Source organism: Lissotriton vulgaris, chromosome 5 (assembly GCF_964263255.1).
Source record: "Lissotriton vulgaris chromosome 5, aLisVul1.2, whole genome shotgun sequence".
Lineage (NCBI taxonomy): Eukaryota > Metazoa > Chordata > Amphibia > Caudata > Salamandridae > Lissotriton > Lissotriton vulgaris.
The window spans coordinates 1,061,804,713-1,061,832,305 of NC_141693.1; the positions used below are offsets into that span (position 1 = coordinate 1,061,804,713).

Genomic DNA, 27,593 nt, shown 5'->3' on the forward strand with positions numbered 1-27,593 from the left:
CTGCAAAAAAGAAAGAAAACATCCCGGAACCCATGTCACATCTGTTAACTTTTATCTGAGTTTTGTTTATTTGAGGTTTTTGTAAGGCACTAAATTGCCTAAGATCTTTATAACGTCAGGTGTTTCTTTCAGTATGTTACAGTGAATCAGCCCAGTGTCTTACAGTAAATCAGCTTCTGTTTTATTACTCCATATCACCAGTCGCCACCCAGCTGCTGTTTGTGTACTGTACATGTTTGGTATCCATTAACCTCTTGGACCTATTTCATGTAACACATTTCAAATAACAGGACAACAGCTTCTGCTTTTGTGAACAAAAACTTTCGTTTTTCCATTAATGTAGCAATAGATAACACTGTAGCACACACGTAAACTGAATTTTCTCTTGGTGCCTGAATAATTGACCTTTTAATAACGGATATTATTACTGCTCAACTACCCCCCTTCAGACAGCGAAAAGCTTATTTGAAATTTCAGGACTCAGACCTATATTTCTCAAATTATGCCCAAAGCTGTTGCAGTACTTTGCTTACACCATTGAGTAATTTTACCTAATTCCTGAATGGCACTTGGAATTAAAATATTCAAATGCGCCTTTAATCACAATTGGTTTCTCCTTTTGTCTGAAAGATGGAGCATAGCGTTTGGCTCCAGACCAGTGTGCCTCATTTGCACATTGTGGGGCAGATTTATGTTAACTGGCGCATCCCCAGGGATGCGCCAGTTCATGTGCGCCACAGCTCCGCCACCCATGGTGCGCCGCATTTATAATGCGGCGCACCATGGTGCAAAAACGGCACAGATGCGTGACGCATCTGTGCCGGAAAGGTGGCGCATTGCTGGAGTTGCGTCGCAAGCGCGACGCAGCTCCAGCAAGGCTCGGGGGTGCCCCATCTTCACAATGCTGCGCCAAAACCTACGCCTGCTTCAAGCAGGCGCAGGGTTTTGACGCAGCATTGGCCTGAAAGTGACTGAGTGAAATCTCATAGATTTTACTCAGCCACTTTCAGGAGGCGTTCCTGCGCAGGAACGCCCCCCCCCCTGCGCAGGAACGCCTCCTTATGGCGCAGGGCTTTACAACGTGATGCATCTCCTAGATGCGTCACATTGTAAATAGGACGCATTGTTTGCGCCGCCGTTGCGTCAAATAAAGTGACGCGATTGCGGCGCAAAGACGCGCAAGGGCATCATAAATCTGCCCCTGTGTCTGTCAGATAGTAGAGGTTTGTTGGACGCTTGTAGATTATTGTTGATGCCTGCAGGTTGTTTGCCCCGACGGTGACTGTTGGTATGTAGGTGGATGTGTTGCTCCTTCATGCTAATGGAAAAGTAACAGACTTTTGAAGCCTAATGCCCCATTCCATAGTCGAAGCCCCAGATAGAGACTTGAATAAAGGTCCCACCCCCATGAGTGTCAGAGGTCAGGGAAAATTGGAGCATTTTTAGGTGCTGCGTCTTTCTAACTTTGAGATCACTTGAAGAAGGCCAGTATTGCTTCACATTCTGATATTCTGATTTTCTGTTCTTGGCATATGCACTGTTAAAACACTATTCTGGGGTTTATGACGGAATATTGTATACAGATATATCATCTTACATAAATAATGTTTCCTAAATGGTTTTTACAAAACTATTGTCCCATCGGTAACGCCTATTTAAGTGTAATGGGGCAGCGTTTTTGGGAAAAATATTTAAATCATGATATATATATTACAAACAATATTCTGACCACAAGTTTCTGGTACTATATGCGTAAATCAGAAATGTCATCAGGTACTAATCAGAGTGGTTGAAAACTGATTTCACCCAAATTTAAACCCAGTCTTTTCTTTGTAACAAATTGAGAACAGTTGCTCTGTTACATTGCTTATTAGGTCTAGCTTGAGACAGTGATAGCGGTCTCACAGAGTTTGGTCGCCAGAGAGGGACAAATGTTCATTCCCCTCAGCCATTTTTTCAAAGGATATGGAATTAGTATTTCCCAAAACCAAAGGGGATGATGGACGGAGTGTTTAACATTGCAAGCACTCACCCCCAGTCAACTGATCTGGGTTTAATCCATCAGCATTTGTCACCCCGGGTGGGACGGGTATGCTCAGACGTGAGTCCCGTGTTCTCCATGCCACTGGATTCAAGCTATCCTGGCTGATGAGGGATGAAAGCCTGAAACCGGTCCTAGGATGCTTGTTTCCAGTCCAGGGAGGACCTGGCTTGGCAGTTCGCGCTGGACTGTTCCCATGGGGCACAGGGTCAAGACTGATTTGCATATGGCTAGGTTCAAATTCGAATGGCATGGTGAGCAAAAAACAATGGATGTAGGCCCAGATCTCTGTACTGGGGTGAATGTATGACATTGTTCTGCATTCTGTCCGTCAACTGTTTTTGCATTTGTCAACCTGAGTGGGACGGGTATGCTCAGATGTCAGTCCTGTGCTCTCCATGCCACTGGAATGAAGCTATCCTGGCTGATGAGGGCTGAAAGCCTGAAACTGGTCCTAGGATGCTTGTTTCCAGTCCAGGGAGGACCTGGCTTGGCAGTTCGGGCTGGACTGTTACCATGGGGCACAGGGTCAAGACTGATTTGCATATGGCTAGGTTCAAACTGGAATGGCATGGTGAGCAAAAAAACGATGGATTTAGGCCCAGATCTCTGTACTGGGGTGAATGTTTGACATTGTTCTGCATTCTGTCCATCAACTGTTTTTGAATTAGTATTTCCCATCACGCAAGGCATGGTGGTTTCTGTTGGTGGCAAGACGTTTTAATGTCCATTTTGTCCCATGGACACCTAGACATTAAGTGCCTCATTTATGAGGCCCTACCGGCACTTTTGGGCTATCAGTACCTTGTTTACATTCCAGTGGGGCAATGTGCCAAAGCATATTTATAAGGCCACACATAGCCATGTTATGTGGCTTTTCATGGCCTTATAGATTTGTACCCCTTTCACACAGAAAGTTGGGTGTTGCTGGGGGCGTTTCCAGCAACACCCATGGCTTTTTGACGCTGTCCCAGATTTACGAGAAATCATAAGTCTTGAGCCAGCACCAAAAACCTATGCATCCCCAGGGGAGGCGTAAGGGAGGTACAATGAGGAGAAATATCTTTATTTCTCCTTGTTTTTACTCTTTCTATGTGTGCCGCATTCTATAGAACACATAGAAAGAGGAAAAGCCTCTTGTGATTGTTTTTGTGCAGGAACCCTTGCACCACGGTGTAAAGGTGCCTGCATTATCGCTCGTCAGCCCATTGAGAGCCGGCGCAGGTGAAAAGAACAGGAATGCCCGTATCTAATAGATTCGGCTCATTCCTGCCCTTTTCTTTTGCCATAGGGCAGTGCAGCAACACGGCCTGCTGCGCTACCCTAAGGCAAACAAAACATAAATGAGGCCCTAAGTTTTGTAAGCAGGAGCAGAACTGTTGCACTCTAGTGCTAATTGTCAATCACAAAGGCAGATACAAATCCCATCACCATGGGAAAGGTGTGGAGAGTATTGTTATTGGCTAGAAGGCAACATAAGGAGTCTAATCTGAGATTGGCTGGTGGTATCCTTTGCCTGCTCCAGATAAAATATTAGTTCCTGCTAGAAAAGTAAGCTGTGGAAGGCCAGAGGGCTGGATCGTGTGCTGCTACTGGCAGTAGGAGTGTGTATATAGACATTCTTCCATTTTCCTTGAGGCCAGCACACAATGCACCTCGAGAATGAAATAATCTGTAGAAGACCTGGTTGAGGTTCACTTTTACAACTCTACCATCTCTAACATCATGGACGACGTTGCACCACTCCAAGAAAAAAATGATTCAACAAAAATATCCAAACCCTGGTTCAACAAAGATTTAAACTCTGGGCGCTGCAACCTTAGGGCAGTTGAACGATCCTGGATATCCAATCCCTCCTCGGACCGACTAAAACTTCTTAGAGATGTTAGGAGCTCCTACAACAAACTAATCAAGAACGCTATGGCAGATTACTTTAGATACCAACTTGACCAGGCTGCTAACCACCCCAAGAAAGTCTTTGAACTGGTTAAACAGCAATCAGTGGTAGCTCCACACCACTCTGATTCTGGAGGGAGCTCACCCTCTTGCGACAAACTGGCTGCTTTCTTCACAGAGATAGCAAGTCTCATCAACATTGAACTCACCTCTAAAAAGGCTCTACTGCCTTCTTTGGGGCCAACACCACCTCCGGACCTCTTTGAGAAGCTCAGCCTGAACACCAGGAACAATGCATCATGGGGCACCTTCACTCTGCTCAGTGAAAAAGACATCAACAAGATTCTTCAGAGTATCAACCCATCTAATCATTTCAGCGACCTTCTTCCATCTTCAAAGAAATCCAGCATGTGCTCATCCCCACCTGGACAAGGATTGTAAACGCTTCTCTGTCACAGGGCTTGGTCCCAGAGTGCCTAAAAGCAGCTCAGGTGTTACCCATACTAAAAAAACTAATGTCTGACAGGGCTAACTTTAACAACTTCTGCCCCATATCCAACATCCCCATCCTAGCCAAGCTCCTAGAAAAATGCGTCCAATCCCAACTTTGTGTGCACATAGAGAACTTCCAACTCCTAGACAAGCATAAATCTGGCTTTAGGAAGGGGCATAGCACTCAATTGGCTCTCATTCATGTCTTTGATGACATCTTAACCTCATCAGTGCTGCAGCAATTCCCCCTCTGTGCTGACTCTCATTTATTCCGATTGTTCATGACGAGCTCAGCTCGTCTTGAGCACACGAGCAGTGTACTGCATGACGAGCTGAGCTCGTCATGAGCATTGAAGGGGTTAAAAATGCTCAACCAAAATAAATCCTGTCTCTTAATCCTCCTTGACCTTTCCTCCGCTTTCGACGCAGTAAATCACGATAACATCATATCCACTCTGAAGAACAGGATGGGCTTCTCCGGTCAGGTGCTACAATGGTTCTCGTCTTTCCTCCACCACAGATCACAACGAGTCAAGATGAACCACACTCTCTCCCTTCGCTCTCCAGTACTCATAAGGGTCCCCCAAGGTTCCGCCCTATCGCCTATACTATTCAACTTGTTCTTGGAACCTTTAGCTAATGCACTAAATTCCATGAACATTCTCTTCCACATGTATGCAGACAATACACAACTCTATTTGAAACTCTCCTCCCCGAACAACATCATCTCACTCAACTCTATCCTAACGTCGGACTCCCCAAATATACCTTGGCTCCTCCAAGGGCTTCTCTGAATGCTGTGGTTAGGCTGGTTACAGGTACCAAAAGAAATGCGCACATATCCCCAGTCCCAAAATCCCTTAAATGGCTGCCTTATGAAGCTCAAATTCAGCTAAAGATGAGTTGTCTGGTACACAAAGCCCTACATTTCAAATCTCCCAGTTTCCTAGCACAAAAAGTTGAACTATCTGTGGGTGGTAGACCCTCAAGAAGTGTGAACTCTTTCCTCCTGAAACTACAAATCTATAGCAAAAGGAAAATCTGCCAACGAGCCTTCTCCGGATCTGCCCCAAAGATCTGGAACTCTGCCATCAGAAATACGCAGAATCTCCTCCACGGCTGCTTTCAAACTGGAAGCCAAAAGATTCCTAATGAACAAGTTCTTAACTTAAATGGGTTATGATCATCCGGCTCGAAGTCTCTGATCCTACAACCGTTAAACCTTCATTTGATGCCACTCTTCTTTACCTCATTGTTTGCACCCTTCTTAGCCCGATATGTATTATTTTTGTATTTTTCTCCTCTGACCCCTTTGTACTGTAATTATTCATGTTTATTATGCTTTTTTATGTCAATATTACATTTATTACATTCCTTCCATTCTTTTGTAAAGCACTCTGATATCCTTCGGGATCTTATTCGCGCTGTTTAAAACTTTAGGAATAAAATAAATAAATAAGGGTATAGAAGACAATACAGCTCTGTAAGGCATGGCTCCACCACTATCTTATTAAAGGTTGAATGATAGGGAATGAAGGAGGCCTCCGCTCTTGGCTTCCTCCTGGGCCTCTCATGACTGGCTCCTAGTCATATCCCAATTTCATTGCGCCTCCAAGGTCCTCTTCCTGCCTGCTCCTGATGCACTCGAAGGACTCTCATGCCTTCTCCTTGGTCCTCTCATTGATTTTCTGCCACTACAGGTCCACTCATCCCTGCCCTCTTTGGCACTACCCTCAGCTCTCCCAAAGCCGCTGATGCTAATGAGTAGATCATTTGGTTTCGGAGAGAGAACCAGATTGGGAAGTCTCAAGCAGCCATAACAGGCCATAAATGAGTCGGAGACGGTCTCCAAAACTTTAATACAGTTGGTTGGCTCGAGGTTGGCTGGATTAAGTAAATGGTCAATCTTTCCTAGAGCGGGGAGCGCAGAATGCCTTTGCAAGACCACTCATTCTCTTCCGTTCTTCAGTCACATCACATTTCAGCAGGCCAGTCCATACTCAGCCCAATGACCATAATGGCACTCATTCACTCTGTGCAACTGTCTCTGTACAGCTAAAAGTCATTTGTTGGATTGACTGCTAGAGGGCAGGGCTGATAAGGTGTGTGTCTGCTCGGTATGTGTGTCTTCATGGTGTGCGTGTCTAAAGAGCGTTTGAGTTGGGATGTGTGTGCCTGTCTACAGAGTGTGTGTATGTCTGTTGGGAAGTCTTTGTGTTGGGGTATACATGTGTGTATCTGCAGGGAGAAATATCTGTATAAGGGACACATGTGTCTATACAGGGAAAGATGTGTGTGTTCAAGGGGGTGTACATATAGATGTAAACTGTGTAGAGGGCGTGTGTTTGTTCAAGAGAGATGTGTGTCTATGTTGAAGGGTGTGCAGGAGATGTGACTCTGCAGTAGGTGAGTATATTTTATGACAACATCTTTGTGAAGTGTTATGTGTTTTTGCAGTGTGTGCTATACCAACTTTATGAACTCCTTGGGGTAGTTTGCAGCAGGGATTAAGACATTCTGGTTGTCTTCATTTAGCAGGTCTGTAGCCTCACTCTACCCCAGATCTTTCGCTACATTCCTCCTCCAGCAGGCTGAAGCATCCTTAACTTGTTTTCTCAAATGGAAGTGACTCCTCTCTTGACTGCCTTGTGTGAGCCCCGATCCAGGCAGCAACATCTACGGTTGGGGCTGTGGGAGTGTTGGCCGATAAGTGTGCTGGAGTTAAGTGTATGCTACCGAGACAGCGCTGGGTTTGTTACTATACATTTTCAGGTTGAGTGTGCATTATATGTTCTTGACCTACCTTTGAGCTTTGTAATGGGCCCTTGGGCGATCCAGTGTGTAGAGTTTGTGGGTCTCCGTAGGGTGTGTTTTTGATTGGTGGGACTTTGCTTGTCTGTTTCTGTAGAGTGTGTGCATCAGTTTGTCTTCAGGGTATATCTCTACATTGCTGTTTGTGCTTACTGTTGTGCTTTGTGAACAGTACTTGGGTGATCTAGTGACCATTCAGGGCTGCAGAAAGCAGGAGAGGCTCTGGAGACTCCACCTTGACCCCCTTGAAAAAGACATCCACAAGAGACTGCTCAAGGAGTACAAAGCTGCGGTGCTGGTAGAAAAGAAATCCCATTTCACCAAGATCACCACCTCCCTTAGCTCCCCTCAGGAGCTATTTAAAATTGTGGATTCTCTGTGTGTCCTTCAATCTCCTGACCCTGTTGAGGCCTCACAGGACCTTTGTGATCAAATTTCCACCTATTTCCATGAGAAAATCTCGATCATTTACTCGGGCCTAGAAGCCCTTAATCATGATCTAGGGCCCCCCCTCTGACCTGGAGACTTTTTCACCAGCTGCAACCTCCGTTACACTGCAGGGTGGTTACTTTACTAACTTCCCCCTGCTTACCTCAGAACAAATTAATCTGCTTCTGGACAACCTGAAGTCAGGATCTCCCCTTGACCCCTGCCCTCTTAAAATTTTTAAGGAATGCAGGGATGTCCTACTTCCTCGTTTTCTAGAGGTGATCAATCAGGCAATCCTTGAGGGAGTTTACCCGAAGCCTTGGAAATTGGCCATTGTTAAGCCCCTCCTTAAGAAACCCACCTTAGACCATGGCATTCTTAAGAATTTTCGCCCCATCTCCCTGCTTCCTGCCCCTGCGAAAATACTGCAAACCCACTTAAATATCCATCTGAGCGCCTTTTTAGATCACGCCAGCCTTCTTGACCCATCCCAACACGGTTTTCGTAAAGCCCATAGTACCGAGTCCACCCTGACAGTTGTCGCTAATAACATACGTGCGAAGGTCGACAGTGGCCAGACTACCCTGCTGGTCCTGCTCGACCTCACCGCCGCATTCGACACTCTGTCCCCTGCCATTTTGGCTGGGCGTCTGCGGGAAATAGGAGTGGGCGGACCGGCGCTTAGCCTTTTAACATTTTTTCGGACTCAGCGCGAACAAAGGGTCAAGTTGGGGGACCACCTCTCCCCTGTCAAGCCTGTGCAGTGTGGGGTTTCTCAGGGCTCGTCCCTGAGGCCCACGCTCTTCAATATATATGTAACATCTTTGGCCAGGCTTGTCAGATCCTTTGGTCTGGAAGTCGTATCCTACGCTGACATCACTGCCCTGAATTTTAAAACCTGTATGAAGGCAGTCGCGAGTGGATTGTAAGAAACTACCTCAAACTTAACGGGGAGAAAACGGAGGTGATCATTTTTGGAGGAAAGCAGGAGATTTGGTCTGCGGACTTGTGGCCCTCTGCTCTCGGTGCTTGCCCCACACCCACATAGTCAGCTCGGAATCTGGGCGTTATCTTTGACTCCTCGCTTTCCTTCGACAAGCAGGTCAGCAGGACGGCCTCAACCTGCTGCAGGGTTTTGCGAATCCTGAGGAAAATCGTACATTACCTGTCAATCGAAGCCCTTAAACAGGTCACGGTAGCCCTCATAGCCTCCCGCCTGGACTATTGTAATGTACTTTATTTGGGAATTACCAACAACTTGTCCAGCGTCTCCAAATTGTGCAAAACGCGACCGCAAGATTCGTTGTTGACGCTTCTAGGCGTTCATCAGGCTCAGTCAATCAGGAAATATCTGCACTGGCTCCCCATGCAAGCCAGGATTGGCTTCAAGGCCTTGTGCCTCACTCATCGCGCCCTTCATGGGCTCGGGGCAGAAGACATCAGTTCCCTTGTGTCCCTCTATGTCCCCAGTAGGGTCCTTGGCTCAGCGAACAAAAACCTTCTTGCTGTTCCTAGAATTCTGAAGGCAAGATGGGGCGGGAGGACTTTCTTCTCCCTTGTTCCTAGGATGTGGAACGCCCTTCCTGTGGAAGTTAGGGATCAATCCTCTCATTCTCAGTTCCGGAAGGCCTTGAAGACGTGGTTCTTCAGGGAAGCCTACCTCTAGCCGGCATTCCTCCTCTTTTTCACACTCAGCTTTTCTTTCCATCTTCAGCGCCTTGACGCCTTCGGGCAAAGTTGCGCTAAACAAGGCTCAAATCATCATCATCATCATCACCATTTATTGTATCTAACATTTCTTGGCTCACTTTTAGGGGGATCACTGATCAAAAGCACGATGTTAAATCATTGTGACCCATCTCAAGCCCAAGGATAAACCATGCAGATCATGAACTCAAAAACGAGCGTACAGCTCACTGCAGGCATACCTCATACATTATGTATGGGACTTCTTATTTATTCTTTTCACTGCTGCTCCTCTGATTATCTTTTAATGGACGTGTATCTTATATCTCTTATGATTACAAATCAACTTTCAATAGTGGAACCAAAATTGTTCCTCTTCCTGGCAAACTCTTCATAGAGGACAAGAACTGTATTTGAATGGACTATGAACTCCCTCGTCCTCATCTGGGCGAGTAATAATACACGTGTGTTGGACTGTAAAAGGATTGAACGTTGTGAGGTTCTACGTGGTTCAGCAATCTCAATATGTCACCATTCATGAACACCATTTTCCTAATCAGCAAAATTGCTTTGCATCGTGCAATGCAACAGAAAACTAAACATTCATTAAAGGCAGTAATTTGCATGCCCAGCTCGTTTCCACATGCTAGGAATTTCACTAGGGCCCATCTATATTAATTGAGAAAAAAGGCACGTCTTGTCTGAGAGAACTTATATTTTTATAAAATGGATAGCATTTCCATGGGTACCATCAGGGGAGGCCTTAGGCATGTGCAATCTGTGCACCTGCAGAGGGCCGCCAAACCCCAGGGGCCACCATGCCAATATATATCCTTAATATAATAATCCTCTCAGGATGGATACATATTTGCGTGGCGGCCCCTGGCAGGGATTTGGTGGCCTCTGGCTCTGTTCCACTTCCAAACACCCTGATCCCCCCCTCTTCACTGGCCTACGCGCCTGCGTTCCTCCACCCCCTCTTCCGGGGCCCCCTACCTACGCTCCCTGCCCAGGGACGCCATGAGCCTAGAGCCGCCCCTGGTACCATTGATAATTTGCTTGGTTGACAATTTTAAATCATTACAGTTCTGTGAAATAGGTCTATAAAACTTTATTTTGGCGGTGTCTCCAAATATGTTGTGTGGAACAAAGAATGCACATACTGAGAAAATCTCTGTCTCGAGAATATAGACAAATTTGTTAATTCGGATGTTGTGTACGCCTGCTCCCTTTCTGTTTAATTCACAGGTCGGTCGTGTGGTATTCCTGACTCTAGTTTAATTCTATTTTGTCATCATTCAAGCAAACACTAGGGCCTCATTTATGAAAACTGTTGCATCGCTGTGACAAAACAGCGATGTAACAGTTTTCACTGTGCCCTCCTAACGACACGCCGCATTTAATGTATTTAGCTCCATTTCGCAAGAAGTTACAGATACGTCAGTATTACTGACATATCTGTTGGCGCGAAAGTGATGCATTGCTGGGGTTTGTCTGAAAACAGACGCAACTCCAGCAATGTATCCTTTCAGATGAGGCATGCTCCATGTGAAAGGGCCTGCGTCAGTCTTGCGCCTGCTTTGAGGCAGGCATAAGGTTTTGACGCAGTGGCGTCATAGAAGTGGAGCAGTGAAATCTGAAACATTTCAAGGCGCCACTTCTGCAAGGTTTTTACGGGGGACCGCCCACCCTGCTTACATTATACCTGACACAGGTATAATGTAGCACAGGACTTTACAACGTGACACATCTGCTTAGTTGCAACCCTTGTTGGCTAATTACTTTCACAGAGGTCGATACCCAAGCTGTCAGGGGGCTACTCAGTTGCAACATAATTTTTTATCTGCTTTAAAAAAATCAGCCGGGGCAAAGTCCAGACCAGAGGCGTTATCCGATTTGTGGATCATAATAGCATGTTCATCATTCTGGGGGTTTCATCTCCATTACACCAGGGGCATAGAGCTATATAAAGCCCGCAGGATATAAGCACCCAAACTTCTCTAGAATTTTTCTCAACTGCAGGTTGTTTGACATTCTCTCAGATGATTTGGTGCGGCATGGGCTTGCTTTACGTTTATTAATTTTTTTGTAATCCTGTCTTAGTTCCTCAACTAATTTAAATGCATTTCTACTTGAAAACTTTCAAAAACAACAACAGAATCATACTTATTATCATATATCACAGGACTCACAAACTACAGATTTTTGGCGTTAAGCAGTGTCAAAGGAGGAAATGCATAGACAATATCAAGTACACGTGAACTGCTCAATGGTAGATACAACTGTTGAAACAGCAAATAACTCAGTAATGTCCAATATGAGTTTTTGATGTCAAAGATCTTTCTTTGGATAACCTAAGTGTATAGAATCTTGGCTTCCTTGTCGGACTTGGGGGCCTTTTTGTTAACCATATGAAACTGAGCTGAAAGTGGTCTTAATGTAAATGGAACTAATTGAGGGGGTGGGGGTGAAGGCTTCTGTTCTTTTTATGCCGGTACACATTGGTTGTTAGTAAATATGACCCAATACCCTCAAAGTACTGGTCTTCTACCTCACAATCATGGTCAAATCTGACCCTTTGTGCCCTCCTCTTGGTAACCTGTCTACGTTTCCTCCTCTTGTTATTGCCCATAGACTCAGCTCTGGTGGGTTTCTTTTTCCAACCGAAGATAGGATATGTGTCCATCTTATCTATGGGGGAAAATATTAACAGCCAGTGGCCTTAAATCTTTACTGTCATCTGTTCGCTCCTTAAACAGTTGCTCTAGTGAGTGTGCTACATCTTTCTTAACTGTTCTAGGCGTTTTACTCCCTTTCTATTCCATTCGCTTATTGCCACATTTGAGTGTTTTTCGATTCCTTTGTGTGCAATAATGGGGTTCTAGATACCAGTGGTGCCATTAAACCTGGCTCTAATATTACATCACTTGGTCCAACCATTGGAGGAAGGGCTTTGTTTTTGCTGTTCACCATTAACATCTTTCTCATACATCTAGTTGTGTGTTTGCATTGCTGTTGTCTTTATAGGCTGTGTGATAGAATAACACACATCTGCGTAGACACGTTATCCTTTCCAGTTGAGTTGTGTTGGTTTACAACCTCCCCTGTAATCTTAACCAGAGCTTGTAGCATTTCACTCAGAATTGAAGAAGCATGGTGCAAACCCAGCAAGACTTTTTAGAGTGGGGCAAGAATTGAGGACAAGATCCTTTGTAGAACCTGCATCGACTCTGAAATAATAAGATCATTATCAGAGGGTGTCAGATGAATTAAAGCCTGAGGTGTTTCCCTTTAGACCCATCCCTTTCTTCTTCCCAGTAAATATTTGTCATCACAATAATGCATGAGTGGTTTTATCATAGTCATTGTCTGGATTTTAGGAACAATGTTGGATATAACCAGAACAAATGTCACTTTATATTTGTTTTTGAAAGGCTCTTTTATTTCTATTAACTTCCTTCTATTTTAGTATTGCTTGGTAAAACTGCTGTTTTCCAAGACATGGAAACAAGGTCTTTCCAACACAGCAAGAAGTCAGCCCGCATCACCCCCATTTTAAAAGAACATTAATGATCCCCCCAATTCTCTAGAAGTAAGAATTGCATTTAACTTGCCTTCTATAGCTCATGAAACACTGCACCGCAGATCACCCACCTGCCTGAAGTTTAAACTAAGAAGCACTGTGGGAGGATCAAATACTGGAAGCACATCAGAGCTTCTTTTAGAATTCTTCAAACCAGAGTAACCAAGACCCTAAACGATGTTTATGGAATCAGCGAGCCAAATACACAAGACCTTACCCTTACATGCTATCTGGCTGAAAAGACCTAAAGAGTCACCTTTTCAGAGTCTACCTAGTATGTTGAACATTTTATTTGTTCTACCTCTTTTCTGGGTATTTCTTTCTAGCCCATGGGGTTTGTAGACTTCTGTTGTTATTTGTGAAGCACTACGCTGCCAGTGTGGCCAGATCTGCACTACATACATACGTTCCGTGAATAAAAAACAAAAACGTATTTTGCTAAATTAAAAATGTAGTTACCGATTGACACACTGAATGTTGCTACTGTCTTTACTCAAATCATAGAGGAGGTGGTGTAAAACATACCTTTTTTCTAATTTCAACTGTTTTTGTTAACTTCTGAAAGTTTGTTAAGCTCCTAAACTCGACTATGTCTTAAAAATGTCCAGACAGTAGTTTTCATTTAGAAGAATTTTGGCCAATGGATGGCTGGGTCATCAACCCTTCTTCCTTACTGCTAATCTAATTTCTTGCTGATCCATTTGGCAATTGACTGAGATCAGGATAACTACATTGCTATGTAAAGAGCAGAGCCATCTTTGACAAGGGCACTAGCTGTTGTTGTTAATTTTCTAGCAAGTGTTGTGCGTTAAGCACAGTAGCATAGCACTACAGTGATTATTGGTTTGCGTTCTTCAGATTCACCTGTTGATGCTTTTGTTAACAATTCTATTTATGTAATGTAGGGGCATATTACCAAGCAATAGCGATAATTATCGCTATTGCTTGGTTAGAGACAAAAATTTACTGCTGAGCTGCGGAGATTTTTATCGCAAATAAACCTTGGTATTACCAAGGTTTATCGCAAATGCGATAAAAATCGGCCGCAATGCATGAATATCGCTGAAAAGTCAGCGATATTCATGCATTACCGAGCTAATGCTCTTAGCCATGTTATCCACCTCCCATTGGATAACATGGCTAAGAACTGCTTGGAGCAGGTGTTAGCTTTTGGAGCTATTCGCGCTTAGCACGAATATCTCCAAAAGTTGGTAATAGGAGATAGCGATGTTAGCGACTGTTTCCAGTCGCTAACATCTTGGCACGCCCACTTTGCATGTCATTAGTGATAAATATCACTGACATGCAAAGTGGGGCCCAAGATGGTCGCTATCTCCTACTACCGGTCGCTAACTGGTGTTAGTGACAGCTAGGTAATAGAGAGATAATTTTATCTCCGCTTTCTTGGCTTTTAAAGCCAAAAAAGCAGAGATAAACCCCCTTGATAATATGCCCCGTAGCTTTTTAATTGTACATACTGTACTTAGAGCTTGAATGTCCACAATGCCGATAAGGTCTGAGTATAGATGTTTGTCCATTAATAACTTTGCACCTGTTTGATGAATGTTCGCACAACTTTGCAGACATGTTGCACCCATTTCATTGTCGGAAGGCTGAAAGTTTCACTGCGTTTGATCAAGGGGGTGCAAAGAAAAAAGGGGGTCCCAAAACGTGCTTAATATCCAATGCATTTGGCATAGACTTTTGTATTTCACGTAGCGCAAAGATGGCCAGTCAGATTTTGCAGAAAGTTGATATTAGTTATCACTGTGCTAATGCAAATCTGTGTTTAAATACCTATCTTTTCTTAGTCTTCTTTAATTCTGGGGGGGGACAAATCCTTGTTAAAAGAGCATTTGAACACGATGTTGTATGCATTTTTATGAGGATTTATAGCTCTTAAGTTGCATTTCATTTTAACAACCCCCCTAAAAGTTGCTTCCTAATCGTACAGATTATTGCATTACCCTGAAATATTTTGTAAACCATTTTATAGAGTAGTGCTCTAATTGATAGCTTGTGCAGTATTTGCATTTATGAGTGCTTAACAAAAGCCCTCTGGCTTTCAGTGAAACATGCTAAGCATTTTGAAAGTACTGTTAGGTCGACTTTACAGTAGTTTATTGACTCAAGAGCTGCCTGTCAGTCACCACTGAGAGTAAAAATGTATACGTTTGACAGACTCAGAAACAAAAAACAGTTTTCTGGAAATTGGGACTGTTCCCATTCAGGCAAGCAAATTTGAATGAAATAAACGTGGCATTAAACATAGAACATGAAGATGGTCTTTCTGCCTTAGGCCAAAAGTGGGAAACTGCTGCCGCTCTGAGGTGGGCTGAACAGATTTTCCGAAAAGGACTTCTCATGTTATTCAAAATTTCTTTGCAAATGTGATTCAATGGTTGTCAGAGGGTTTTGTGGTGGTTTTTCCTCCTTGAGCATCATTTATGACCAGTTACCCGCGCAGATGGGCAAAATACATGAACGGAAGGCCAACGAAAAAGTTTTTACTGTAAAGCAGCGCCAGATTAAACTCTAAATTTCGGGCACCCCCTCGCAAATTATCTCCTAATACCCAATGCACCCGATTTGTTTTACAAACTGACAGCTGCAAGAAGATGACCTTTTAAGAGACAATCTGCTATGTGAATCTGATGTCTCTGGTTTCTGTAGTTTAAGTTGTTAATGGGTACATTACATTAATACAGTAATTTCTCTATAGAGTCTTTAATGTAAAGTTTTTGTTCCTTTGAGTGGATTCATTTTTTTATATTTTTTGGAAACAATATTCAAGAAAGCTTAATTGTAATTTTCTTTCAAGATCAAATCAATATTAAAAGGAGTGGGGCCGATAGGCCGGTGCCTACTTTGCCTATTTGGTAATCCGGCACTGCTGTAGAGGTGAGCCATTAAAGAGGCCTACTAAATCCATCGTGATATCACAGATGTGGAAATACTTTATTGCATAAGGAATTGTGGTAGTACCCAGTACTGCACATAAATGTCATTTTTTGGCCAATATAAATATAGTTAAAAATGTTTACCTTATCTCAAGTCATCTCATAACTCACTAGTGCTGCACTTTCGGAGCCAGCTCCACCTGACTGCTCCCAAACTCACCTCCCAAATGAAACTTTATGATGTTGCTGGCAAAGCTTACCGACCCTACTGGACATGCCATCTGCCACAAAGAAACGTCCCGGAGAAGGCATTATCTTCAAGCAAAGCCAAGAAAATGCACATCTACTGAAGATGTCTCTACATTTTCCAGGGTTGCTAATTCGCCCCATGTTGTCAGGAAAACCAATTTTTAGTCCTTGGCCTTTCTGTTGAAAATCTACTGGCTACAGGGTCGAACTGGTATACATAATAGGCCTGGGCACCAAAATAACAGTCACCCTCTTTAGGGAATCAAATAACTGAAAAAAAAGCGGCCCACATTTGCAAATCGGTGCAGATTTGAACATGTAAATACATGTTGTATAGGTGTTTTGCAAGGTATGAGCAAATGCATGCATTTGTGCTTCCAGCAGACATTGTTAGTGTTAATTTCAGGAAAGTCAACAGTACTCACCAGACAATAAAGCAGGCCTAAAAACAGCCAGAAAATCGACCCAAACACATTTCTGTCAGACCAGGCCTTCTGGCACTGTCAGATTGCCCTATGGGCCAGTCTGACCCGGATCGTTAAAATAACCCTGAAAAGCTCAAATGAGGCAAACCAGAACTACAGCTCTAAGTACCCATTAGTTTGTAAAATAAAAACGAGGACTGAAACCCTGGGTACCTTTTAAAATCATATCTTTATTGTGAATATAGCGGAATCATCTAGTGTCCGCATTACCTGTGCGTTCCTATTATCAGAATTTAGGTGTCCTGCAGGGCACAGTTGCCTGGCATATGGCTCATGCCATGAATTCATTTCTTTCTGAGCAGCAATTCGATTGCAGTGTTGTGTGCACTCCAAATCCAGTGTGTTGAGATTGTCCAACTTCTTGCTTCAGAATAATGTGTCATAAAATGTAAAGTTTTCTTCTCCCAAATAAATGGTGCCTTTAACAAAGAAGTTGATAGAATATTGACCATAGTAGGTGGCATGGCAAAGTTTGAACTTGGGACTATCATCATTTTAAGTAAGAAAACCAGACAGACACTTCATTCTGATCAGAGACATTAAATAGAACTTACTCTCCATAGAGTCGTAGTCCATTTTGTGTCTCTCATTATTCTGTTTCCATGTCCATGCTTGAATGGCATCATCTCTCATAAACCCTCGGCCACTGCATTCAGTAACAAAGTGAACTGACTGTAGGCTTGATCTGCACCCTCAGCAGTGGTGGCGTAGCTGGGTTTCCATGGGCTCTAGCGCAAGAAATGTAATGGGGCCCCATGCCTAGGGTGCCATTCCAGTCTGTCAGTTGCCTCCTACACTCCTCAACCTCCTTCAACATATTCTGCATCTGCCAAATCAAAACTGACTGCCTTTCTCATACACACACTATTGTATTTACACTCCCTGCATTACACCTCTGAAAGTTAAAGCTATAACCCTAAAAAAGCATTACAAAAGCCAATAGGGTTGCCCCTTGTAAAGTGCATACAAACAAAAATAAAATGTGCATGGACCCCACACTCATATTGCTGCCCTCCTATAGGCACAACCCTCATGCTGCGGTAACATAGGCATAAGTCTCACTCTGCACTTACACAGGACCCCCCTAAAACCTGTAGACCACTAATCCTGCTCTCACAAAAGACAATGTAAATTCCGCAGTCACACATTGGCATACCCCTCATTATGCAGTCAGAGAACATGGTGGATATCCTGCACTCGTGCAAGCACATTGCCCACACACAAGTACACCGGTCATTAGGAAGGAGCAGAGTAGGGGCAAGTGGTCACATAGGAGGCCAAGGTAGAGTAACCTGGTGCATGTACATAGGTACTCTAGTGCAATTCAAAGCTGTTGAGGTAAGGTGCGCTGAAACCTGAATGTCCACTGAGGTTATTTAATCTCCCTTCAGCAGTACTTGGACCAGCACTATGGACTTTGTGAGTCTGATCTTTGTGAGCATTTGTGGGAAAGAGTCCTGGCATCCAAAAACGTTCTGCTTGCCTCCTAAAAAACAAGGTAGTGGGGGTTTCTTTGTAGTGTAAGCATACACTAAAATAAAGAAAGAAAGAAAGAAAGAAAAGTGAAAAAAATACGCCAACTAAATCTGGAGAGCATGTGTCTCAGTAAAAAAATAAAAAAAATAAAAGCTTTGTACTAGTCTGCCATCTTGGAGCAATAAAAAATATACACTATGCTAAATTTCAAGATGGTGGCATAATTTTGAAGCTTGCTGGCACTTTGCATAAGAAAACTGAGGTCCAGTAACACTAACAGTGGAGCTTCTGGTACTCTCATTATTCAATTAGCACTAGTCTGCAGTTGCAAGCGAGCTGCTGGAGGATGAAGTGATGGAAATATCTCCTGAGGTTTAACTCCTCTGGATACAGAGCAAGCAGGCAAAATACTGCTAATCAGACAACCTGACATCCTAAAGACTAGCAATTGTCTACTTGGCAGAGCCAAACATCGGCAACAAAGTCAATGGCTGGAGTGGACATGTGAATGACACTCTATCTGATGAATTACTAAATTGGTCAAAAGCTGATTTTCTGTATGCAAATTATGTATTAGTTTTGTTAAAGCATGATGCTGGTGAGACAGCGAAAATGGTGTTTTGGTTATACCTGAGAAACACCAAAATGCATAGAGCACAGGGAGCGGGCAGACATACAGCACTGGTCAAAAGCATCACAATCTCCCCTGAAAGACATGAAACAAGTGTGCTACTGCCTGGTCAGTGCAAGCTTCCATCATAGACATTGAACAAATGTGGTAATGCAGTGCCGTGCAAGTTGTACTCAAACACATGGAACAAGTGTTGCACAGCTTGGCCAGTACAAGCCTGATTTAAATGCATGGTACAAGTGTGGTACTGCAGGGACAGCTAGTGCAAGCTTCCTTCAAAGACATGGAACACGTTTGTTTCTGCAGGGCCACTCAAGCTTCTTTCAAAGACATGGAACATGTGTGGCACTGGACAGCACCATGTAATGCCTCCCTTAGATACACTGAATAAGCAGCATTCAGATTTGGATTTGTAGGAGTGTAAGCTTGACTCACACTCATAGCAAGATTCCTGCACTCAGAACAGGTGCCACACTGGGCAGGAGTACACGCTTCCCTCAAAACCATAGAACACATACCGATCTGGCCAGAAACAATGCAAGCTCCCCTGCATGCACAGGACATGGACAGCATCTAGCAGAAGCCGTCCAATCCTATGTTTAAGCACACACACAAAATGTGCAGCATTTGGCAGCTGTATAAGTTTCTTGTACACACAGCACCGGTTGAAGATAGTCAGCAGCAGTGTAAGCTAAGATATCCTCACATACAAAACAGGTAATTCACAGGCAGCAGCATCTAAGCATAGGTCACAAATAGAATAAACAGGGTAAACTATAGATGTGGGAGTGCCACTGAAGACTCGAGCCAGATGCCAGCCTCTTGGTTAAAGTAAAGTCCACTTGAGCCCTCGAGCCCAAAATGAGCTGAGTAATCATGTGGCTTCTGCCTGCTACCCACACACTAACCTCATGCACCAAGGATGAAAGCCAAAGCATTCAACTTCAGAATCCCATCTCGTTCCTGTTTGATATCAATCTCACTTCGGAATCAATGTGAAACCAGCAAGCCTGGGATCATTCCTGGCTTTGCCACTTGACCTCCGTCTTTGACCTATGCTGGTGGCATGTAGACGTAGCAGAATGGCATACTATGCATTTACAACAGTGAGAGTGCCCACTACTCAACCATTCAGTGCATGCACAATTCGCCTTCACAGTGCTCCTGCAGTGTTTCAGTGGGTTCTGTTGCATGAAGTCTTTCTCCTGCAGCTGAGGGATTTCGGACGGAGCTAAGAGCAAGCACCCAGTGATGTAGGAGCTCCTGTAGCCATAGTAGGCTGTGGTGCTGGAACAATATTCAGACTCGGAATGCTGCCATCAATGTTATTACTGAACCCATAGGGATACTGAAAAATCGAAGCATCGAGCATAGAACAAGTGTTGCAAATGAGCCATGCCCATTCGGTAGGTGAGTGGTAAGGATGTAGTAAATAAATAAAAACGAATTTAGTTGCGTGCATTTGGTGATGCAGTGCACGCAACGAAATTCATGTTATTTATTTATATGTTTGCTTACCTGTTACGCTCCATAATCCATACATTACTACCCCCCACCTTGCCCCTCCCCCTCCCCACGTCACCGCCCGGCAGGTACTCCCACTACCGGCCACGGCTGTGCAGCACTCCGCAACTTACCTGGTATAGGTGAAGGGTGAGTTAAGCACACAGCTGCAGAACTTTTAAACGTGATTGCGCTTGTAGGCCTCACTACAGTGACCAGGGTAAAAATGTCCTGTTCACTACTACTGATCATTGCACAGTATGCTACTACCATGCTTGTGCTGTTTAACTCCTGTTGAAGGTGGTAGACTTCTACCACAATGAGGGTAGAGCTTTGGGCACCCCTCCCAGTCCAACAAGACTACAATCCGTGAGACAGGCCTATATAATGGCGCACATGCATCATCTGTGTTCGTCTATGACACAAAAATCAGCATTAGATATCCAGACAACGGTACCGTTGGGCACTCAGTGCAGGGGTACATGTCTTTACCGTCCAGAGGACTTTTCCGTCCTATCAGTAGGCATGTGTTTCTTTTAAAGACTGACACAGAATATGAAAGATGCTGCTATATTGTTTTCATGCACCTAGAATGTGCTCTGATGTAAGCCGGGGCCAGGAAGGTTGATTTTGGCATCTGATCAGTGATAGCTTATGAAGCAAATTATGTGTTAGAAACTTGAGCACATGGAGGCCTGCTCCGGAGAATTGAAAAATGCGTAGACATGTCAAGCTTTGACTGTATTAATGAATGCATAATGCCTCGCTCCGGGGGCCTTCGCGGTGCAGGTTTTAAGTATGCCTGTAGAGCTAATGGGAGGCGCACTTCAGTCCCTTCCAGCGTGAGCACTCGGGGTGTGCCCATGCTAGAGTGCCCGCATCCTCAGGCCAAAGGAAAGCAGCGCCCCCTAGCGAAGCATCTGAGCAGAAGAAACAAACACAAGAACAATTCATGTCAGCACTTCGTTTTGTAGCCCGGAAGGCTCCAACATACAAATAAAAAAATGAATTTATTTCACTTCTCAGGAACTTCACTTACTACATATTGACTTCCCATACCTGGAAAGAAGGATGTGCCCTCAACAAACAGGCGTATTCTCTGCGCGTAGCAGCTGTTTCACGAGAGGTAATAAGGATGTGAATCAGCTGCTGCTGCGTAGCTTTTAAAATATGTTCGTTTGCACGAAGTGGGAAAACACCTCAGCATTACTCGTGCTTGAACTGAGAAGCACCAAAGATAAGGACTCCGGCACTGGGCAGCAGCAAAGGAAACGCCAGGGTTGGATTGGGATTGAATATCGGCCCGGGCACGCCCAAAAAAAATCGGCCCACATTTGCATTATGCCTTTCCTCAAATGACTGCTTTGGCGTAATCTTATTAAAAAAAAGCAATGGTGGGGGGGAAATCAACACATTAGTTTGCAGTGCTGATGCACACAGGGGAAACAAGTGAGCCCACTTCCACTCAGGCCCCTGTCCCCGCTCGCTATGTGCACACATTAATGGACCTGCCAGCAAGACAAAGGGAGTGATACCTCTGCCTGTTGATAAACAGGAGGTAATGAGCGCCCATCTGCCTATAGAAAGGCCACTCAGACACCCACTGGGCCGCTGGCTGTTGAAACAATAGAGACAGCGCCCAAATCGCCCCCCAGACTGCTAAAAAAAGCAGCCCACAGCAGGAACTCTGACACCGGCCCCTCGGGCATTGCCCGAATGCCCCCGTTACCAATCCCACGCTGGGAAACGGTACCATACAATCGTGCAATGTGGGTCTTCTATGGCAAAGCAAAGTCATTTGGGGATTTTTGTTTGCTGAATTCCAATTCAGACGAGAGGGCTGCCATTTTGCTGTTGGTTGTTGTCTTATTTCTGTCGTAGGCCATATTAAGCTCGAATTAAAATCTAGCATGGATCCTACAAACGTGGAACATACAAGCCCCAGAGGAGACTTACGTTTGTTCACTTAGCTATTTCGTAGTCTTTCGGTAAGAAACCCCATGGGAATCACTACTAAATATGTATAGACGGTATGCGGGAGGCCTGTAACTGCTGTGCACATTTCTCGTGGAAGCTGGATGCAAGGGAAGTGTGTTAATTTAGTAGACTTGCTTAGCAGTGATAGGGTTGTCCAAAGCTGGATCCATACCTTGCTTTCACTGTATTCAAATAGGACATTTATGTACAATTAATCTAACTGCAGTCGCCTTCCTGAAATTCTAACATGCATTGCCAGTGCTTAATTTGAGCCAGTGGTTTCAGGTTGGGCCCATCGGCACTCATTTTTGGGACCAGCACTTATTTTCCTCAACAGACACCAATCCAGAGCAAGAGAGAGAAAAACACATAAGGTAACAAGAAGGAGGAAAAGAAAGGCTGAAAAACAGTGATAAACAGAGAAAGAAGGGAAGAAATCGGACCAGCAAGAGTGAGATCAAGGGGCAGGGAGTATGGGGTGTTAAATGAAAGAGGCATGAGGTACAATTAAGACTACATAGCCTCCGTAATCTTCACCTCAGCACAGGCTTCGAATTAAGTAAGCAGTGATGCATCCATGCTTTCTAAAACTATGTAAACATAGTTGTGTGGTTGTGTGGAATGATCATTGGTGAGCAGCCTTTGACTTCCCTTGGGGAGGCCATGTCTTAAGAGAACAGTAACTTCAGCACACTCGTAGTATACAGTTGTATATTTATTATTTGTCATCCGTCACGGCACGCTCATTTGGTGTCATTTTCATATTGTTCTAGTAGTTGGCCCACATTTTTTTAAATAGGAGCTATGTACTTCAAATACATGCTAGCCCATTCTCGGATTAGACAGGAATGCTTACAGGCTCTTTTCAAAGGTGTATCAAACACATTTTCCATTAAGCACATGTTAGCAGACAGACGTACTATTTGCAATAACTAGAGTGATTCAGCTTCAACACACTAATGCAAAAGCGCTTGAAACTTTTAATAAGGGCCCCAAAATGACTTGAAACAACCAAAATAGGGCAAACCCTTTGATATACCTCCGTAAAAAAAACTGTTGGCCAGAAATTTTCATTTTTGATTTGTGTTTTTGTATCATTAGAGAAGTAATTTAGCTAATATTTCAGGAACCATGAGACCTGTATACTTCATTTATGTGTCAAAACATGGGGTCAAATAGTTATATAGAGACAGAATATAACTCCTCAGAGCAACCCTTCTGCAATTTTCCCAAATCGTGGCTCTATAAGGATGTGCCATCATATTGGTAATTTATTTTAATATTGTTTTTGTTTCAGGTTTTCCGTTGATTAAAATTCGTAAATATGAGCGAAGCAGGTGGTAGCAGAGGATCTTTACCTCCTGACAGAGTGTTGCTAACCACAAAATCTTGGAACTCCTTCAACAAAGGGTTGCTGTGAGGAGCTATTTTCTGTCTCTATATGACTACTTGACCCCCAAAACCTATGTTTTGACAGCAAAAGGAAGTACATAGGTATCATGGTTCCTGAAATATTACATCATCACTGCAACACGTCTGCCATTTTTAAAAATGTCATCCAGAAAAATTCGGCCTGGATCAGCAATGTCTACCCAAGTTAAATTTTAAATCAAAAATGGAATTCTCTAGACAACAATTTTTCTACAGAACTATGGCCGGGATTAAAAGTGGTCCGAGTGACCAGCAGGAGTTCAAAATGCCCAACCCCACAGAAATTAAACCTAGCCCTCGATCGGGCACATCTCCCAACAAAACACAAATGTATGTCTAGAAATATCTGGAATCCATATACAGTTTATTTTTCACATCATCATGTTAACATGTGTGGGGTCAGCTCTGCTTCAAACTTTGTGTCTGTTTTTTACATGTTGGTGGAAGTGTGACATCTGCCAAAAAATGATGTTCATATGTTTTATTCAGAGTTCTGAGACTGTATATTATCTAAAAAAGAGTGGTTGTATAATATGCCACTTTTTGGTAGATTTCTTTTGCTATGCCAAACTCTAACTAAGGCCTTTGGTTTCTGAACATTTTGCTCTCTTGGTATTGGTAGTAGTGCAGTTGCATAACCTGTGTAATTCTGTTAATGAGCAAGCATCCAGCATGAATGAAAAATATAATTCATTTACATCGGAGCTCTTAACAAATTTGTGTGTATCATTCATGATGGTCCTTTTGAATATTATTTGTTTTTAGTGAATACTATGCTGTAGATTTTTTTGTGTATGTTTGATTGGTTTTGCATTGTGTCTTTGGTCTTTTTGTTTGCCAAATAATAATCAAAAGGCAGAATTGTATCTGTTAGGAATCTGACAAAAGGCACCTGGCAAATGTCTGATCGCTCTTGTTTATGGATTCTCAAGTGATATCCATAATCACCTGCACATGTCGTCCTCCTGTTTGGGGTGCGTACATGTGTCTCAGGTGTGGTGAAGGGAGCCATTCGTTTGTCTCTGTAATTCACAGTTTTATGTGCAAGCCACTATACGTTTGTGATTAGCATTTGCTTGTATGTCTCTCATTAAAATACATACGTGTCCCCTTTTTAGGTTCCACAATGGTGACTGGTCTAAGACGTCCCTCTACCCCAATGTCACCAGCCTCAGCTCCAAACTTTCCATTAGCCATTGACCTTGGAGGTTCTGATCCGATGCTTATGGCTTCTGGGCTTCAAGGAAGTTCCAGCAGTGGTAAGTATCACCTTTACATGATCACAGTGATGTTAATAGGACATCTTTTAAAGTAGTGAATCTACCATTTGCCTAACTGGTGACTAGAGAACTCTAGAGCAAGAATAAAAAAACGCCACATTTTTACGAAAATTGCTCTTACTTTTGGATGTAGGAGGCATTTTTCCTTCATTCAAACCAAAAGCAAATGAAGTTTTAAAGCCACTCTTGAGTGCTGGCTACGAGTTCACACTCAAGGAGATCAAAGAAAAATGGTCAACATTGATGAAACTGTATTAATGCATAAAAATGAAATTAAGATTTGTCTGGTGAGAATGCATAATCGCTTATTTGAAGTTTGTCCTAGGTTATATATCCGTGTCCCTAAAAGAGTCACAAAAGTGTGGTAAAGCTGTTTTCTAAAATGAAAAGTGGCTTTCGGGAGCTTAAGGCTAGTCTGACTCAGCTAAGCTCGATTAAGAGGAATAAAGGTCAATAATAGGTGGCATGAGTTGCTCATAGTCACACATTGGAGGAGCTTGCCGTGAAATGTTTTTTGAGATATTAACTGTGTAATTTTGTCATTATCTCCTGGCACTGGAGACTTCCATTAACTAAGCAGCAATTCTCACATTAAAACGTTTAAAAATGTTACTACTTAGTGCCCCCCACCTTAGACTCCCAGCAGCTAGTAAAAAACACAGATCCTGCTTTTGATACAGGGGGCCGATATTGCAGCCCTGCTGCAAAACCGGCACCCAGTAACAAAACCTGCCCCCACGGCCACAAAACCGCCCCCACCCCTCTGCCCCACTAGGGAAATGCCCGGTGCCCGCTACGGTAAGTCCGGCCCTGCAGCGTCACTCACAATGCAACAAGGCGAAGTGTGCAAAGTTAATATACAAGGAAGTTAGGTTCTAAGGGCAAAAGGCGGAGTGTCTTTTTCTGTTCAAAGTGAGTTCCCTATAAGTTTAGTAATAGTTACTTAAAAGAGTAGCTAACCTTAAAAGTATTACTCATGATAACCAGTTTGCAGAGAGTTCATTCCATTTTTTAAATGGATGATAGGTTCAAATGAGAGAATATTAACAACTACAACTAATTTCTTACACAATTAGTACAATTCAAACTATTTCAGTAAGTCATTTCAATGTATTGTAGATGGTAACACACAAATAAACTTAAGCACAGGGCAGTTAATCAGCTCACAGTTTCAATGGATCATTTTTATGCAGCAGTGCTAAAAAGTGCGAACATGTGACTAATTTCATGTGTTTTGTAATGGCTGACAGGAACTTGTGGCTCCTATTTACACCAGAAACCACATAAGCAGAGGTGGGCCTCAGTGTTTTGGACTTTGCTATGGTTTGCTTGGTTGGTGCTTCGCAATGTACCAGGCCAGTCATTTCTGGTAGTGAAGCCCCACAACCCTCCTTGGATAAATTGCAGAGGGAATCAGAATCCACAATCTTTGCTTTCTTTGCTTCTTTCCCTCACTGTCATATAAAGAGGAGATACTTTCCTGAGACAAGATGGTGCCCGCACTGCCGGTCGCTTGAGACCGAGCTTCCGGACCCCTCTCCCCGCATTTGCTTTTTAAAGCCCCCTGGATCAAAATGCAGTAAACTAACTTACAGCCTTCTTGGCTCAGCAGGCTTTGGAGCGTCCTGCAGATATTGCGGGTTTCGGTGCTACGGCTCCTTGCACTGGTGTGGTGCTCCTCTGGGTCTCTGCGTCTCTGCTGTGCTTCGCCTACAGGAGGGAAATGCTCACGGAGTGGGGGCAGGGCTTACCTGGTGGTACGAATGGCGATAATGCCTCCGAAATCCGGGTGAGGGAAGCCGCACAATCCGGCGGAGTTAGCTGTAGCCTCAAGAAGCATCTCAATTCAACATCGCAGTGGCAAGAATGGCAGCATGGGAGAATCGGCAAGAGAGAGATGACAGAGCGCACCAGGAGAGAACATCGGTAAGCACACTGTGCTCTCTCTGTTTCTCTCAGGGAAAGGGAATAAACAACATAGCCCCCAACACACACCCCTGTCAATGATCCTAGATCGTTGACAGGCTAGAGAAGGCTGGCAAATCTCTGGATTCCTCTTCAGATCAGGGAAATGTGGAGGAGGATACAGTCTGCCAGGCTATGGACTTGCCTAGCAGACCCAACACCCTGAGTAAAGTAGGGAGCAACAGTGTTCGTAAAATGGATATGGGGAGAGGTGAAGGCTACAGGAGTGCCACACCTGATATGGTGGACCCCTCGAATAGCCACATAGGATTTGGTGACATTGGTAAAGGTGTTCTGGATACGACCACCATAGGGGAGGGGCAGAGACATGATTCCTCTAACGTAGGCAACACAGGTGCAAAAGATGTCAGAGAATGGCTAAAGAAATTGATTCGGGTGACAACTTCTTTTCCCTCTCCGATCCTTCTGACTGGTCAAGAGATGAGACGGAGCCAATCGTACGGCCTCTCTCTAGGGGAGGATCCACAGATAGTGGCCACAGTGAGACAAGCTGCACCCACCCTGAAGACCTAAGTACTGATACATCAGAAACCAGCCCATGGACAGTTTACAAGAGGTGCGAACCTGAAAGCAGTACGCTTGTTGGAGGCGCCGATGCCATGCTATGGGACTCCTCCTTTTCAGCCGAACTTGGGGCAGGTGGGGGGTCTGCATCTAATCAGTCAAGGGAGAACACGTTGGAGAAACCAGGGGGTATTTCATTGGCTGTCATCTACCAGACCATAATGGCCCACAGA

At 43.9% G+C, this 27,593-nt stretch overlaps 1 protein-coding gene across 1 annotated transcript in view; it reads left to right on the forward strand.

Annotated features, from left to right (window-relative positions):
- Nucleotides 1-27,593, forward strand: part of NEURL1 (neuralized E3 ubiquitin protein ligase 1) — a 437,040-nt gene that overhangs the window by 371,715 nt on the left and 37,732 nt on the right. The window contains exon 5 of the mRNA XM_086922727.1: nucleotides 24,709-24,849. Within this exon, the coding sequence (XP_086778853.1) occupies nucleotides 24,709-24,849 (141 nt within the window). The remainder of the gene's footprint in view (nucleotides 1-24,708; nucleotides 24,850-27,593) is intronic.